The sequence below is a fragment of the Epinephelus fuscoguttatus genome, linkage group LG8 (genome assembly GCF_011397635.1).
Source record: "Epinephelus fuscoguttatus linkage group LG8, E.fuscoguttatus.final_Chr_v1".
Lineage (NCBI taxonomy): Eukaryota > Metazoa > Chordata > Actinopteri > Perciformes > Serranidae > Epinephelus > Epinephelus fuscoguttatus.
Genome location: NC_064759.1, coordinates 13406507 through 13424211, shown reverse-complemented (window position 1 = coordinate 13424211; position 17705 = coordinate 13406507). Strand labels below are relative to the sequence as shown.

Here is a 17705-nt window from a genome sequence, read left to right as displayed (position 1 = left end):
AAGCGACGTAACCAAACACTTTGTCTTAAATTTTACATTTCAACATGTCAAGAATCTGCAGGTTGTCGATCTCTGTCCTCTCCTTAGCGTGACTCCTCGAAAAGCCAAACCATATCAGGTGTGAAAACTTAACAACAGAGATGCTGAATTCAACATAGTATCTTACTGAAATAAATAATGTTAGTGACACTTAACTTTAGTCAGGATGAGAAAGAGTAAGAGAGAGAGAGAGAGAGAGAGAGAGAGAGAGAGAGAGAGAGAGGGGTGGTGAGCGCACACTTGAAGGCAGGCAGATCAGAGACAATCGACCACATCAGATACGGTCCAGTAAACAGACAAGAATCCTGGGAAATGTGTTCCAGCTTTTAGGATTGCACATTCAAGCTCTCAATTCAAGGCCCAGCACATTCAATTAAACCTCTTTTACACACCCATCCAGGTCTTCTGAAGCTCATTAATCAACCAAAACAGCTTTTGTGGAACAGCACCATCATTATAACAAGCACTCTTAGCAAGAGCCGCTGATGTCAATCTATGACTCTCTGCCTGCTTGTAGAAAAACACTGTTGATACTCTCATTACAAGATAGATAGGAGTTAGGGCTGGGCGATAATTGAATATTATGCTTTACTGACATTCACTTGCATCATATACTGACCTAATTAAAAACTAGGAAAATTAGTTTTTGTTCTGCACAGATCGTTTCGGGTGGTCTTTGCTTTGCTTTGAGCATCAGTTTGATTATCTTACATGTGATTTTGCACAAATTAGCCATATTATGACAGAACATACTGATTTTGGAAAATGTTCTTATTATCATAATCATCCAACACTAATAGTGGGGCTCATTTTGTAAAAGCTAGAGGCAACCAGCAGTATCATAACCCTCTGATAAAGTTTTAAAATGCCCTCCTACATGAGTTGATAATGCAATAAAGCTAGAAAAATAAGGTGACATCACAATATCGCGCTGAGAAATGATTAATATTTAATGTCAGCATGTCATGTTTTAACATGTAATTACATTAGTTTCTTCTTTATTTATCTGCCACCCTGAAGTCACTATTGCATCATCAGATAATTATGTTATACTTTATCACATTATCATGATTATTACATTGTTCAAGGGATGAGGACATTAACTGGGCTCATTGGAGGGACATTGTTTATTACATTACACTGCAGCTCTGTGATCAATTGCTACACAGCCTTTAGTGAACGTGCACAGTTATCTTCATATCTATCATGTTGATGAAGTGAGCAAGCTACCTTTTTTTTTTCTTGCTCAGAAATCCTCTTCCCACTTAACCTGAATCTGGAGTGCATGAGTGGTTCAACAGTACAGCAAAGTACCGGCTACAGAGATAAATAGTGCTGTGAGTGGAAAGACCTTTTGAATTACAGGCCTATTATAAATCCTACGGGAGCTTTCAGAAACAAAGTAATCAGGGCCTGCGAGAGAGCAGGCAGGAAGAGAAGGACCCCTGCTGTCTATTTTGGGTAATGCACGCTAAACATGGTGCTCTCCACTGTCTGATCAGTGCTCCACAATGACCCCCAAAAACCTTTGCATGTAGAGTTAATGTAATACTATAAATATATAAAAGTTTAATGCAACGCTCTGCAGCCATTTGATGATGCAGTACATAATCATACTGTAGTCAGTCAGTCAAAAATGAATGTAAACTATGCACAGGCTAGTTCCAGTATTACACCCACTGTCTGCTTCCATTTCCCACATTCGGAGGTTGTTAATACTGTCGGATAAAGTGCAACATTAGTCAAAAGTTTAACGTTGTTCCTGCTCGTGTGTCGAATCAACACAGCTCTGTCTCTGAAAAAAAAAAAAAAAAAAGTCTAACAATCCTACAAAATGTACGCTTTCTCTCCCCCTTCTCTCATTTGCCTCGTTACAGTGTTAATAGTTCTCTTCTATAAATGCAAATTGATCTGCAAACAGATGACAATGTACGTATGTGGCGTAATTCAGCTGTGACTTACATTCTGAGGGGCTCGCTTTGGTTGGCCCCTCGCCTTTTGGGGCCCCATCTGAACGCACATGCACAAACACACTAGCACGCTAACAACTGGCCAAAAAACCACAAAGAAGACGCTGCTGCTCCGATCTGTAAACAGAGAAGCTCGGTGTGTTCCTGTGGTCAACCCTCAGTATCACTGATCAGTGTTGTGTTCCCCTTTTGCGAGCACTAACAGCTTCCATTTCCCCTTGTTCGTCCAACAGTGCTTCCTTATTTCCTTCAGCTCTCTCTTCCCCGTAGGACAACTTCAGAGGAGGCTCAAAACCTCCTCATGTACAAGTCACATTCCACTTCAAGTCCCTGCCAATAAGAAGAAGGCTTGCATGAATCCATGAAGTCTGTAGAGGCCTCGTTTCTTTTTGACAGAGCTCTGCTTAATGCATGATTATGGTGCGCTGGATTCAAGAATTCTGGTTCATGTATCTGCAGCTTTTTATGGTTCCGTGTATTCGTGTATTCGATTTGTTCATTTGCAAGTGCTTGTTGATTTGCATGTATTGAGGGAAGGGGGGGGGGGTAGCTTCTCAGGTCGTAGCTGATGGTTTGTAAATGATGACCATGTAGTTAATAGCCGAGAGTTGCTGGGTCTGGGGATAGATGAGGGCCAAACTGAGCTGAGTTGGTGATAACGGTCTCTAATTAAGAGGTAACAATCTCTCTTCCTAGGTGCCCCCATCCCTTCTGTGCCTCAGCAGCTGGAAAATATTCTGAAACAGAAACAGCAATCAGGGGGAAGACACAAAAACTCAGAAAAGGGAAACAGAGAAATTCACCCAGGCTATCGATTAATCACAGACTGGACAGAGGCAGGCAAAGCCTTACCTTGCCACACATACCATCTTTACTGCAGTTCTTATTGTCCTTGTCTGTTGCCTCTTCTTCCACCTGTAGAAACACACATTGCAGGTATGAGTGGAGGACGCCGATACAAAGCTTGTAGAGCAGGTTTTTGTGTTGGTAGATGGTCCTTACCTCCTTCCTCCATTTCAGCTCACAGAAGACTCTCTCGAAGCACTCATGCATGTAGTTAAACTGAACATTGGCCACGCACAACAAATACAAAGAGAGAAAGATGAATTCAGATTTAAAAAGACAAGTAAGACTGATGTTGAAGGTTTGCATGTTTCCTTTAAGGAATCATTTGATATTTTGGGAAATATGCTTATTCACTTTCTGGAAGAGGGCCAGGTAATGAGATCAATACTGCGGTCATGTCTTGTTTTGTTAAGAAAAGGTTTAGCTTAGTACAAAGACTTGAAATAGAAAAAACAGCAAGCCTAGCTCTATCAAATCATAAAAACCCACCTTATAATATAATAATTAACACCTTATATCTACATTTAATCCTTACAAAAATGAAAGTGTACAAAGGAAACTTGCAGTTTTATGGAGGAGTTATTTGCCAGACTATAGCTGTGTCTCAATTCACGCGCTGCACCCCATCCTTTGAAGACCTCAGCGGCTGAACCGAGCGGTGTTTGAAATGGGACGGTGTGGTCTATAGAGGATTTTCTGATTTTCTGTTCCCACCCCTACCTGCTGTCGCTCTTGTCAGCTAACAACCAGCTGCATTTGGCAAGAGATGTAAGGAGGCTACAAGTTAGTTAAGTAATTGGGCCAAAAATCATATTACATGCTTGTGATGCTTCACCTGCGGCAACACGAGGGTGTAATATATTCCAGACTAAGGAGAGGATCATTGTCAGGTAAATTAAATGTATTAAATTAAGATTGTTTGAACTGTGTACTTCTAGCTAATAGATGTTGCATTTAAGGATGACAACAAAAAACAAACAACCAATAGGCACCAGCGTACCATGAATCTTGGATATTGGTTGGGCGAAAAAGACTCCAATCCTCCAAATTCGGGGACAGAAGGCCATATTTCTCGGCCGCATTTGAGCAGCCTTCAGAGTGGGACAGCTGTGGTCGTGCCGCTGTGATGCAATCAGTCTTCAATTGCAGCCTTCGAAGGCTGCAGCCTCTGAATTGACACACAGCTTGTTGGCTGGAACCTTTCACTTCCTGGAATCTCTGCTGGTTGCCTGGCAACCGCTCAGTGTAAACGACCAACATTTCGATTTTTGTATGGATTAAACAAACAAGAGGTGAGCTTTTGATGTGCCTGGTAGACAAGACAGATGAGACAGACATAGGAGAGGTAATGATCTTCTAAACCAACTCCCAGCAGAGGGTGAATAAGCCTATTTCCCAAAATGTCAAACTATTCCTTTAAATTATTGACGTACATTTTTATTTTACTTAGTTACAAACAAAAAGCGGGCTCTGAAAATACTGCACGGTGATGCAGTGGTTAGCATTGTAGCCTCACAGCAAGAGGGTTCCTTGTTTGAACCCAGGGTGGGGGAGCCCTTCTGTGTGGAGTTTGCATGTTCAGTGTGGGTTTTCTCCAGGTGCTCCAGCTTCCTCCCCAGTCCAAAGACATGCAGGTTAATTGGTGACTCTAAATTGGCTGTAGGTGTGAATGTGAGTGTGAATGGTTGTTTGTCTCTATGTGTCAGCCCTGTGATAGTCTGGTGACCTGTCTCATGCCCAATGTCAGCTGGGATAGGCTCCACCCAAATTTGTTTATGACTGTAGGAGTTGTATTTTCACTAAAATACTTTGAGTACTGCAGCACGTGTAATAATGTGTGTGAGACACTCACATAGGGTGTAAATATCTTGACCCAGCGTGGTTTCTTCTCCCCTCGTGCATATTCAAAGCAGAAAGCCATGCCCTCTTCATCCGTGTCCCACCTCTGCATCTCGCCCCAGTCAAATGCAATCACCTGATTCTGAAACAACACTGAGGCTTCAGTACACTCAGTCTGTACATTCAAAAATGTATTTACCACACACACACACACTAACACACTGACAAAGAGTTGCCCTTGCCTCCAGTGTCCCTTCCTCGGTGCAGGCATGCAGCTTGAAGTGGTGAATGCTGATGGCTGTGATCACGTGGCCTTTACGTCGAGAGTCACAGGAGCAATGTGGGAATATGATCTCATTGTAGCCCTCGCAACCCCTCAACAAACTTAGATACTAAGATGGGAAGAAGCAAAAAGAGACAACACAGTGATTTGTATGATACATTACAATATTTAGTTCTGACACTGCCTGAAGTTTAGATCGCAGGATGCAGCTTCTGATGTTTAACGGTATCCAGAGCCACATCCACACTAAAATGCTTTCATTTTAAAGTGGCACCTGAAAACAAATGTAAAGAGGAAGCAGATAGTGTGCTCTGGAGTTGGTTGCTTAGTTACAGAAAATTCTACAGAGAAGTAGGACCAGAGATTTCTTTGTCTGGACTTGAGACTATTACTGAACGTAACACGAGTGTAAGGCGGTCAAGGCAGCGGAAATGAGATGGGAGTCATTACAAAGCAAATACGGCAACATGTTACAGTGGCAATGGGAAAGCAGCACTCACACAAGAAGGATAAAATCTTACAATGTATGTAACCTCGGTTGGTGTTTTGACTAGACATGTTGTGATAGATAAGACCCAATCGGGGAGCAAATGTGTTTGTCTTTGTCATTGTTACCAAAAGTGTCTGTTTCTGCCCGTTAAGACTAAAACACAACCCAAGTTTTCAAACTAAAACAAGGACAAGCAGCATTTTCAAAGGTCTCAGTTTCAGGGTTCCAATACGCTGCAGTCATGTGGAAATTAGGCGTGAAAGTAGCAATGGTTATGTATTTTAAAACAAAAACATATTAGTGTGGATGCAGCCTAAGCTTTATAGCCATAAAGCAGAGTACAGTCAGATACTATAGTTATTCTTTGCTACCAAACTGATGTGAAAATAAGGTGAGTATTTACCTGCTGGGGCAGGTTTAATCCCTCTAAACACAGGGTATTTATATTTGTAGACAGAGGAGAACTTGCTCATTTTATCTGTGCACATTTTCCTCTCCAGTCAAACCTACACACTCATTGTTAGACAACCTCCACCCCCAGAGGACTCTGTACCTTTTCCTCTTTGTTATATCACACACAGTGAAGGGAGACAAGTGGGAGAGAGAGGGGATGACATATGCCATACTGAACTATAATAAGTAACTCTATCTGTCTCAGTCTGTGTGAGCGGCTCAGGAGCAGTAGTAGAGTAGCTGCGTGTTGTTGGTCCATATGTGAGACACTGACCATGGACATCTTCTTCTGCTCAGCCAGTTTCTGCAGCTGGTAGGACTTCTGCTCTGCTTTGATGAAGCCTTTCTTCACATCATCCACAGCCTGCAAAGATGAGACCAAATAGGGGACATGGTTAAAACAAAACCCACAAAAAACACATCCAAACACACACCTCAAAGACAGACACACACCTGATGGAAGAAGTAGTTGACAGCAAGCTGGTTGTCATTGAGCAGAATCTCCTCTTCTGTAGTGAAGAGCCACTTTCGCAGGGTGAGGCATGTTCCCGGGATGGCTGAGGTATAGTTCTGTACATACAGTTTGTGGGGGAACTCGTTGGGGGCAAGCTTACGCACTGTAGATGAAAGAGGAAAAAAAGGAGGAACATTTTTCTATGGTTCAGAAAGTCTTGTTTTGTCTTGACATAAAACCAAATTATTTTAAGTTTGTTGCCACTTCTTTCTGTTTGTTTTGCAACTTTCCTCGTGTTCCTCTGCCTCCCTGTAGCGCTGTCAACGGCATTTGCAAGAATCCACCACATGTGAAGGAAAGCAACCAATCAGAGCCGAGGATCCTCTGTCAGTCATGTCAGTCGCTGCTCGAGCTGCTGAGCAGTGATTGACAGCAGTGATGGAGCTGAGAAGTAGGCAATGCAGTAACAGAATCTTGATTCATATTTGATCAGCGCTGCCTAGTTTGACAGTTTGACTGCAGTTAATGTGCAGTGGATGACATAACTGAGAGCTGCATTAGAAACTCCTTGTTTCTGATTGGCTGTTTTCCTCTAACCACTGTGGATTCTTGTGAATGCCGTTAAAATACCAACCGTAGCTTTTAAGCTTTGGTGTGAAACATTTTAGATACTAGATGTTTTGCTTGTTGCTCTCATATTGATGGTATGCAGTGGAAAAAGAAAAGAAGAAAACACGAAAATGGACATGTAATAAGAGCCTTACTTCCTCCCCACACTCCACTATGCAGGTGCAGGATGGATATAATAATAATAATGTTCAGCTCTGACCTATGTGTAGTATTATAATTATTACCATTAACATAACCACAGCAGCGCTTTTAGCAAAGCTAGCAGCCTGGCTCCATCAGACTCAGCTGTTTGTGTTTAATGCTAATTACAAAACACACTAAACTAAGATGTGTTAGCATTTAGCTCCGCAGACTCTAATACTGTGCCTCAAAGCGCGTACTTCCGTACTTACACTGAATATTTTGAGTGCATAAGTGCGTTCACACTGAGACGTATGGAGAAATGCAGTGCACTATGAGTACCCGCATGGTGCAGTCAAAACGGTTGAGTGTGGAACTATGGACACTTCTCGCCCTCAATGGTCGCCATTTTGGCTACGTAGCGGAACAGGAGGGACCACTTTTCAAACTGGAAATGGGGGCCGAGGACTGTGTACAAATGTAAGCTATACATGTGTTTTTTGCACTGAGCATCACTGTACTGTTTTCTGTAATGATTTGGTACCGCGAACGATAATGCTAGTTTGCTAACTAGCTAACAGCTGCGATCGTCATTTCCAGTAAGTGCACAACAGTCGTGTTTGGTTTGAGACAACACTACCCTGTCGAAATTCACGCACTACGCCAATTAGTACATAGTGCACACAGTATACTAATGGAAGTATGCAATTTGAGACACAGCATCAGTCTTATCTTATCTTAAATTCTGCTTTGCCATTAATTGAAAAAATGACCAGTTACAGAGCAATGACAAGCAAAGCATCAAACATAACAGCATGAGGTGCTGCAGAGGTGAGAAAAAAAGGTGTTGCAGTGAGAACAAAAGGATCTGAATAAAGTCTAGTAGCTTTGGCAGAGGCAAAGGACAAATTTATCTAGATGCATAAAGAATTAAATGGTCAGTAATATAATTCAGGTTATACATTACAGATAAATGTAAGGAAACCTTCCTTTAAGTAAACCGTGAAAAATAAAAGCAGAGTCTCCGCACATTTTCATGGACAAAATTTCAGAACCTCTCCATGACTTTTCAGGGACCCATATTAATTTGTTTTTTCTTGCCCCACTTGCCCGGCATTTTTTTTTTTTTAAACATATCAGATTCAAACTCTGTTCAAATATAATTCCAGCTAGCGGGCATACATTAAGGAAGGGATGGAACATGGGCTCCAGCTCCAGAAAATAACAAAGAAGATCAAGGTGACAGTTTTATTACACACAACAAAATTCCATGACTTTTCCAAAACTCCTAATGACTTCTACTAATTTAATGACTTCCAGATCTCCCATGCCTGTGAGAACCCTGTAAAATGTAACCAGTGTGAAAAGGCTGGAGGAAGGGTGGGGATTTATCTTGAATTCTTGCTGCTGCCAACTTGGAAATAAGAGAGAATTTGGAGAGTGGAAGGAATGCAAATATTTATGATAATCTAATCTGCAACTGATAAAATCATGGATGAGCTTCTGCACATGACTGAGGGGGAAAAAAAATCTTAACTTCTAGTTCACTTTTTTGGCTGAAAGAAAAAATTCTGAACTCATGTGACCTGCATCAAATATCTCTCTTGTTTTTACTTCTACCCTTCTGCTGCTTCTGCCTTTACAGTAACAGAGAGAGCACCCGGTTCATAAAGGATGAGTTCAGTGGCTGAAAGGAACCACTTATGATAAAGATCCATTTAAGTGCTTTTTAAAAAAACTGAAACATCCGGGTGAACCGCACTAGCCTTGAAAAAGCAAGGACCAGTTGAAGTGACGCATACGAACACTTGTGCACAAAGGCACTCAGGTGTTTATCTTTGATTATTTTAAAAGGATGGCTGCTGAAGATTCACAACACTCATTAGGCGATACCAGCTACAGCTAAAGTAAAAAAAAAATCAGTGTTTTAAAGATGGAAAACATTTGGCATTGGCATAGAAACGGAGCATACACACAAACTCAAAACCTCAATTACACGTTCTTACTAACCGAAGGTGTGGTTGATGACCTCAAACAGAGCAAAGTAGCTGGCTGTTACACTGTCCATCCCTAGTTTCATAACCACAGCCTTGAAAAAGACAGAGAGAGAGACAGAAAAAAACATTTGCAGGATGACTGTAATAAGGTCATGCTTATAATGGTAAACAGTTATTCAGGCCTGTGTGTGTGTGTTTACCTGGTACACCTGGTCTGTAGTCGAGTTTTTGCGAACTCTGACAGTGAGCGTGGTTTTGTCGGGCATGGCTATTCTCAACTCCACATCTGACACACCATTATAGTTCTAGGTCATGAGAAGGAGGGACAAACTGTATGGTGAGTCACAGGCAGAGGACCACAGAACGGTACAAACATTTAGGTTTTTTTTTTTACCTCATCTGATTCAGACAGGAACTCCTGCATGATGTCACTTTCTCCAATTACCCGTACAGAGCACACTGCAGATGAGAGACCAAACATATCAATTCATTAATGTGACGTAACAGTGGTTACATAATGGGGTGGACAGTATTTAATTTGGTCCTTTCCACACTTTTTTTTTTTACCCCATAACTTAGCTTTACAAACCCCAGAGAGAATTATACTACTTACTACAGTCTGACTTTCCAAAGTTTTCTAGAAACCCTATATTCCCTCCTCTGTGCCTGACCTTTCTCCAGGTATTCTTCCAGGCCCCTGCGCCGTGCGTCCAGCTGCTGCTCCGACAGGGAAAAAGGCCACTTCCCTGGCAGCTTGGGGAACGTAAAGTTGGCAAACTCCCTCTTCAGGTTTTGGTGTAGGATCACAAACTCACGGTAACGCTTGGAGCACAGCTGCCTGCCTGCCATGTACACATTATATACCTGGAAGAGGGAGAGTGCAGTGAGGAATGAAAATGAGTGTCCTAAAGCAACGACAGGGAGTTCAAGACCAATCCTCCCACATGAGCCTTCAACAAATATCCGCCAACTCATGTTTCCAAATTCACCCACCACAAACTTTTCCTGGTTGAGCTCAGTGTGCTTGTAGCTCGGCACAGAGATTGGGACGGCCTGCTTGTCGGAGTAGTCGTAGCAGGACTGGGCTGAAACGTCGTCTCCGGGATCCAGGCAGTCGGCCTCCTGAGGCGGGACGGACAGCACGGCCAGCACCAGCTCCCGCTCTCCAGCCCGGATCAGGTCCACCACCTGCTTGTGGGTCGCTCCCTCTACATTCACACCATTACTGTGGAAAACATGGAGGAAGAGATGTGGATAGTTGATGAGCTCAATGCAATGCAATAAATGCAATAAATGCTAACTTGCTCAAAAAATGAGTATTACACTGTATGAGTCTGTGGCACATTTTGATGCTGAGTTTGTACCGAACTAAACTGTACAGATACTTTTACATATCCACAACATTAGGGCCTTGAAATACCACGTACATAGACAGTAGTGCATGCAACATCTGAGCTATGCACATCATTCTCAGCTCTGCACCAGTGTATGAAACTGAGGCTGTCAACTCTCACGCATTGACTGTGAGACTCAACTGACACATTTCACATGCTCTCACACCAGACGTCCATTTTCTCACGCAGTGAAATTTTTGTCATGACTGATAACGTTGCTGTGCTGACAGAGGACACTACCAGTGCACTGATAGACGAGACAGAGCGGCACAGAGCAACAGCAACACCATGTAGAACACAGCAGTCAAGCCAGCCGCTGCTTGGACTTTGATGCATGTCGATTTATGTTGTTATGGTACTGGTACCTGGAGCAGCCAAAAAGCACAAAGGAAGATTCAAATTTCAGGACTCATTTACTACACATCATATGTTAAATAAATCTTGTTCAACCTCATATGATAAAACTGTTTCTGTATTAGGTTTGTGACCCCTGACCACATTATCATAGTTCATAAAAATGCAGCGCAGTGATGACAGACGTGTGATGATATAATACAGACCTACTGATGTGCATTCAACCCTGCTCAACCCTCAACCTCAACCCTGAGTCAGCCGTCGCTTTGTGACTACTTCATACACTTCACTGATAACTGTAGAGTCACACAGGCCTTCACGATCAAAGAAAGGTTTTCACTTTCTCTCTGCTCTTGGAGAAGTACAGTATGTTTAAACATTAATAAATGAATACTCCACCAACCTTCAATATTTAGAGCAAGTTCTACCTGCCAGATCTATTTTATAATCAAGAGCTGTGACCAGACTGCACATCTTATTGTACAAACTGCCTACAGGTGTCACTCAGTGATATTGCAACACACTGAAAACGTCCTCATTTTTAATTCGAGACATTAAATAAATGTTTTCCTTCAGTGGTTTGCTGAAACTTTCAATTTGTTCCTGTTCAGGATGACCTTGACTATGACGTGTAAACTAAGTTACTTTACTGTATTTTTGAATAGAATCAAAGGGAAATTCAGCTCAATTTAAAATACAACATTAACAATTTCTTTGGATTTAAACTGCCATAAAAATCCCTTAATAGGTTTTATTTCAGGCCGAACTGAATTAAAGAGTTGTCAGTGCGAGTGAGGCCATGGCAGAAGTGCTAAAGAAGGACAAATGCACCAAATGGTGCAGTAGAAAAAAATTGTTATGTACACAAAATAAGTATACATCTGACAATATCAAGCAATCAAATATAATTACTACAATTTACAGCTTCAAAAAACAGCCACAGATGTGAATCAGAACATCTCTGACACTTTAACAATGCTGAAAAACTGGCGAGTTTCACAAAGGTAGCATTAACACAGGACTGTTGTATTCAGTCACTTATAACCCATCATTTTGCATTGTAAGCTCATCTGAAGGGGAAAGGGTGAAGCATTGAATTACGACAGCCCTAAACAGAACGTAAATTCTGAATGAAATGGCAGAAAGTGACGTGTTGTAAAGTAAATCAAGTGAAACAACTTCTTTTTATGCGAGGGTGGCAGAGTGACAGAGGATTTGTCCTCAAAATCACCCATTCAGGGCTCACGTCTTCCCCCTCAGGAACAAGACCTTTGGTTTATGTCATTAGCACAGCTGAGCATGAGCAACACTGGGTGTGTGCCCTTTGGCAGGCATGTGACAGAGGCATGACAGCGCTGATGACGGTGCTGTAGCGAGTTGACTTTACTCAAAACAGCCACAGCATCCCTTCTAAAGCTCTCAGCATCACTCCTTGCTGTTTGCTTTGGACACTATTTAAAAGTAATTCCAAAGTTATGGGCGGGTTGGCAAATATAGGCTGTATAAACCATGCCAGAATGAGACTCAGTAAATTACATTATCCTGTGCTTAATGTTTTGTGCTTATGTAATGGACCTTATCATTTTAAACAATCAAATATTAGCATGAATGCATAAGTTGGCATTTGATCATTTTCCAAAGACAGAACAGACAGAAGCCAGAACGGCCTCAAATGTCACTTGTTATTAATTTGCATAACCTGGATGCAACCCAGTCAATACCTTGGGGGAAATCTTAATCACGACTTGTGTGGCATTAATTTGTCGGTAAAAGCTGGCTCCGATTTTCTAATACAATGGCTTCCTCTTTGAGTTTTGCAAAAATAGGCTGACGTCAGAACATGCTGTAAAAATATATCATGAATTTCTCAAACAGATAAAACTCAATTCTCAAGTCCCCGTGTCTCCATTTACACTAGGACTGCAACTAATGATTATTTTCATAATCAAATAATCTGCTTTTATCTTCACGATTATGTGATTAATTATTTGGTCTATAAAATGTCAAAAAAATTTGAAAATGCACATCACAATTTTCCAGAGCCCAAAGTGACGTCTTCAGATTGCTTCTTTTGACCAACCAACAGTCCAAAACCCAAAAAGTCTTTAATTACTATCATAAATGACAACGAAAAGCGGCAGTTTCTTACATTTAAATATGCATTTCACTGCTGGTGAGATGGTCTTTTCACAAAACTAGGCTGTCTATGCAGTAGAAAGATGCAAATACTTGCATGCTGCAACACCAGAGGAAACAGAGAAAACAGAGAAAAAGGCACGTGGCATGTGCTTTTGATCAAGAAGTAGAGAAGCCATAACTACTGCTCGCTCTCGCTGGCAAATGAGCTGTGAGATTTGGGCACTAGAAAGATGTAGAGAGGTTTAACATAGTTCATTAACACATACTACACACATTGTAATGACACAGAGCTGGTTTAAAATCGGCAAACTATCCCTTTAGGAAGCTGGAACCAGCAAATATTCGACATTTTGCTTGATGAATGACTGAAACGGTTGATTATCAAAACAGCTGATGATAGATTTTCTTCAGATCGACTTATTATTAAGGGGGGTATCACACATTACAGAAGCTATTGTGCACAGATGTAAATACAGGTGTGCCTTCAGATTTTGGCTTGTCTGTTTGTGTGCCTTGGACACAAGAAGTTTGAAAACCACTGGACTAATCTTTGCAGCTCTAATTTACACAACAATGACCAACACCTGCCAACATTCTTCGATAGCTTAGTCAGTGAGGGATCACATTCTTGTCATTGGTGAAATCAGCTGGCAAAAACCCTGTGTGTCAGAAGTATCACGTCTGTCTACTTCCTCGCTGGGTCAACAGTGGATTAAGCAGTGACAAGGTGAACAATGCACAGGGGAATGGGAAGGTAAAAAAGAGGAAAGGGAGGAAATCAGACCTGTAATCTTAACAAACATACTCAAAACAAAGCACCTTATCACAGTGATGCAAAAATGCTGTAAATCCAATACAGACATATATAGATAGAGCTTGTGACAAACAGCTGATCTGTTATGTCAGCCATTATGTCATGGCTTACGGTGACAGGGTGACACATGTCTAAAGCTCTCTGATACAAATAACTCAATGTCAAGAGCTAACTTCACATGAACATCCGAGCGAGTCAAGGGAGGCCGTCTGAACTGGGGCGCTCATACTAAAGCTGACATATTTATGTAGAGATAAACAAAGCACAATAGAGGAGACACAATTAAAATCATCCTGCAGGTGCAGTAGGAGAAAGAACAAATGTCTCCTACAACACAAAACTCAGACTAAGCATTTTGGCAGCTCTTTCATTCTAGCAGCTTTATGACTATATAATAAGCACTGGGTGTAGTGGCCTTTGCACTTGCACCATCAGCACATCTGAGCATCATAAATAGTTTTTCAGAGACATTTTTCTGTGTGTCATATTCTCAGTTTTTCTGTCTTTATTAATTTATTTTGCTGCTGCTGTTCTCCCCATGTCAGCGTGGGGTTTCTCCAGGTGCTCCGGCTTCCTCCCACAGTCCAAAGACATGCAGGTTAATAGGTGACTCTAAATTGCCCGTAGGTGTGAATGTGAGCGTGAATGGTTGTCTGTCTCTATGTGTCAGGCCTGCGATAGTCTGGTAGCCTCTCCAGGGTGTACCCTGCCTCACGCCCATTGTCAGCTGGGATTAGTTAAGCACCCCTTGTGACCTCTAACAGGATATGCAGTTACAGAAAATAAATGTGTAGAGTTTTCTATTTTTTACTCATAAGCAACAGTTCATATGCTAAACCTCAAGGCTAATTGAAGAGAGCATGCGCTGCCCACTAGAGAGAGGGTTTTAACATTATGCATAGCCTTCATTATCAAGCAGAAGGCTAAACAAAAGCTGTAGCTCGATAGATTATTCTGCATCAAATGTTCAAAAGCAGGAGTTGTTTGTAAATGGGCAAAGAAGTATTGATTGCATAGAGAACAGCAGAGGCTCTTTACCACTGCAGCTAGTGTGCAGGCACTCCACAGTGTGCACACTTAGTTATTGTGTACATACTGCACCTTGACAGGAAAGGCTCCATGCACCAAAGCAAAATCTTCCACTTCATGTGCAAAGACCTATGTGAGTCTGTCTTATCTACTGAATGGAAGACAAAGGAGATGAGACAGTCCCAAATGAGGCTAGTAAAGCATTATTGGGTGAACCCTACACTGAGTCAGCTGGACACAAACATTCATCACAATTAAGAAAGCCAGTAACCAAAGGACGATTTGACCAGAATAACTGATACAGGGTTTAAATAAAAGGGCTAGCTGGCTGTCCTTTGTATACAGTATACAACAAAGCACATACATACATCCACATGCTTGCACAGAAGCACGCAGAAATAATGGGGTCAACAAACTGCTAGGTTACTGCAGGCCATCCATTAACAAAGCAGTGTGCAAAAGCCAGCCAATGAGATGCTGAATTTTGGTGAGCGAAGCCAATCAGAGTTGAACTGAAGGCATCCCTCCCTTTCTGCATCACCTTATTCCCCACAAACAGACACACTGAAGCGCCAGTGATGCTGAGCTGTGTGCTGCGTGTTCCTCTCCATAGCAACAGAGCCTAACATCAGCAAGCAATCTCCATGCATACTAACGTGCCAGTGAGGACAGCCACCTCTATCCTGAATGCAGCACACACACATCAGGGATCACTGACAGTAACATCAATGCCATGTGTGGTTCACTGACCAGATCCAGTCATGCTGCTCATAATGATTTGCCTTGTTTAACCTTCATGATTAATGTAAGCAAAGCAAAGATGTGAGCAAAAGATGGAGAGTGTCATGGAGACATATTGCATACTGCATCTTGCTCCAGTGATATGACTGTGTACAAGGGGTGTCTTGAGAATATTTGGCATGCTGTGGATGAGTGGAATAGGTTCCAGTGTGACGGGAATTCCTAATGATCCCTAGGTCTGTTCTCTCTGACACACACACAGACACTCCTTTCATTAGGGTGAGAGGCTACTCTGCCCCGCAAGACCAGTATGATAGTGCACGCTCACGCAGGCTTTTTGGTGGCCGACACTGGTCCCAGTAAAGAGGCAGTTAAAGATGCTCACAGGTCCTGCTTGCTTTGTTTTTCACTGACAATCATGCTGTGATTAAAGAGTCATTTATACGTCACCGTTGCTCATAATATGCTTTGGGTTAAGCTAAAACAGTAACGTTAGCCACTTACACCTCCAGAATCCTGTCCCCCTTCGAAATACCGGCTCTGTCGGCGGCACCTCCCGGTAGGACAGCACTGACATGCTGCAGTGGAGCGTACAGTTCCCCGTTAATGCTCCGTAGTTGCCCGCCTTCACTAACTTGTCCCCGGACATTGAAACCATAGCCCGAGTCAGACTTCACTATTCGGACTAGCCGTGGGCCTGAAGTAACGGTGGTTGTCGTCTGGCAGCTGCCGCCGGTGCCCGGTGTAACGTTACCGCTACCGGAGCCGTTACGGGAAGAAGGGTGAGGTAACGGAGGGACCGATGAACAAATCCCTTGTCCCTCGACGTCCGCCATGTTTCTACACTATTTGTATCATCCACTCCAATTAAGCGAACAATAAATATCCTACAAACATTAGCTTGTAGTAGCAGGCTAATCAGCTCGGCTAGCTAACTGACCCAGATCACCGGAAAAAGCCGACAGAGTCCGATGTTTCGCGAGACCGCCCCAGGACGCGTTCCATATGGGTCACCTCAGACTCCTTATCCCTTTAATGTCCACGCTAAGAAAAAAGCGATGGAAATAAATATTCGTACTTTTAATTTCTTTGGAGCAATAATACAATAAATAAATAAATAAATAAATAAATCTAAAAAAAATCAATGGTTCGTTCTTTTTTTCTTTTTTAAACACGCCCGATTGTAAAACAAACAAACAAAACAAAAACAAAAGAAAAAAAAATACAAACCCTGCACTGTTATAATACTAATGAGTTTATTAGCATACCAAAATATATCAATTTGTTACTTACCATTGCAGTACTTTGAAAACATGATGAAATGATGAAAAATCATACTGATACTTTATTTTTTTTATTATTATTATTTTTTACATCAAATATGTAATGGAATAAAATTAAATATATAGCAATAAAAAAGTGAATATATATATATATAGACACACACAATACATACAATACAATACATGGAAATACAGTTATGCTTGGCTTCAATGGCTCCACTCCAAACCAAAACAGGGAGCACAATGCAGACAACCCCCGTAGGTGTACAAGAGTGGGCCCAAAGTAAGATATAAAATACTTTTTTAAACCTTTGAGCCATGTTAGGACTCTGACGTAGGAAGGAGGAAGGTGGAGTGGAGGCTGGGGAGGAGGATGCAAAGCTTTGCCAGCAGCAGCGGCAGTGGCGTGTGGCAGCCTTGGAGTAGAAGGGATCAGTAAGTAGGAGGCCATATGTAAATGGATCACCTTGTTGTGAGAATGGGCTGTGACTGGTGACTGATTAGAGGCAATGATCCAATCAGCTGGCTGTCAGCTGATTACAGCTGCGGTGTATGGCTTCCATGTCCTGCATGACCTGAGCGTCATTTTTTTTGTATATAGTTACATAAATCTGTTAAGTAAGACCTCTGAAATATGACATTTTGAAAATATCTCTACCTTTGAAAATCCCTGTCTGGAGTGACCTTTTTTGTGACTAACTTCCTGTAGGAGGCAAACTGAAAAGGCATTCTATTTAAATGACCGGTAATCTGGTCATTTAATAGCCTAAGGCTGTTATTGCGCATTTTATATTGTATTTGGTACCGTGCAGTGTGTCCTTACTGTTTTT

At 41.9% G+C, this 17705-nt stretch overlaps 1 protein-coding gene across 2 annotated transcripts; it reads right to left on the bottom strand.

The window, feature by feature from the left end:
• Positions 1-207: 207 nt before the first annotated feature.
• snx27b (sorting nexin 27b) lies at positions 208-16531 on the bottom strand. 2 transcript variants are annotated; one of them, XM_049584254.1, is made up of 13 exons: positions 16097-16531; positions 10115-10346; positions 9793-9985; positions 9516-9580; positions 9322-9426; positions 9135-9213; positions 6374-6537; positions 6195-6284; positions 4937-5086; positions 4708-4836; positions 3012-3071; positions 2862-2924; positions 208-2746 (listed from the first exon to the last, which is right to left on the bottom strand). In XM_049584254.1, the coding sequence occupies exons 1-13, from the start codon at positions 16426-16428 to the stop codon at positions 2702-2704; spliced, it is 1707 nt and encodes a 568-aa protein (XP_049440211.1). In that variant the 5' UTR covers positions 16429-16531; the 3' UTR covers positions 208-2701. The 2 variants fall into 2 exon arrangements, with proteins under 2 accessions (XP_049440211.1, XP_049440210.1); XM_049584253.1 differs by having other exon boundaries at positions 2876-2924.
• Between the last annotated feature and the right edge of the window lie 1174 nt (positions 16532-17705).

Coding starts and splice junctions, on each gene's coding strand:
- snx27b (XM_049584253.1), bottom strand. CDS start 16,428: ATGGCGGACGTCGAGGGACAAGGGATTTGTTCATCGGTCCCTCCGTTA. Junction 9,427..9,515: donor TCCTGTCTGAATCAGATGAG/GTAAAAAAAAAA, acceptor CTCATGACCTAG/AACTATAATGGTGTGTCAGA. Junction 4,837..4,936: donor CCGAGGAAGGGACACTGGAG/GCAAGGGCAACT, acceptor GTGTTGTTTCAG/AATCAGGTGATTGCATTTGA.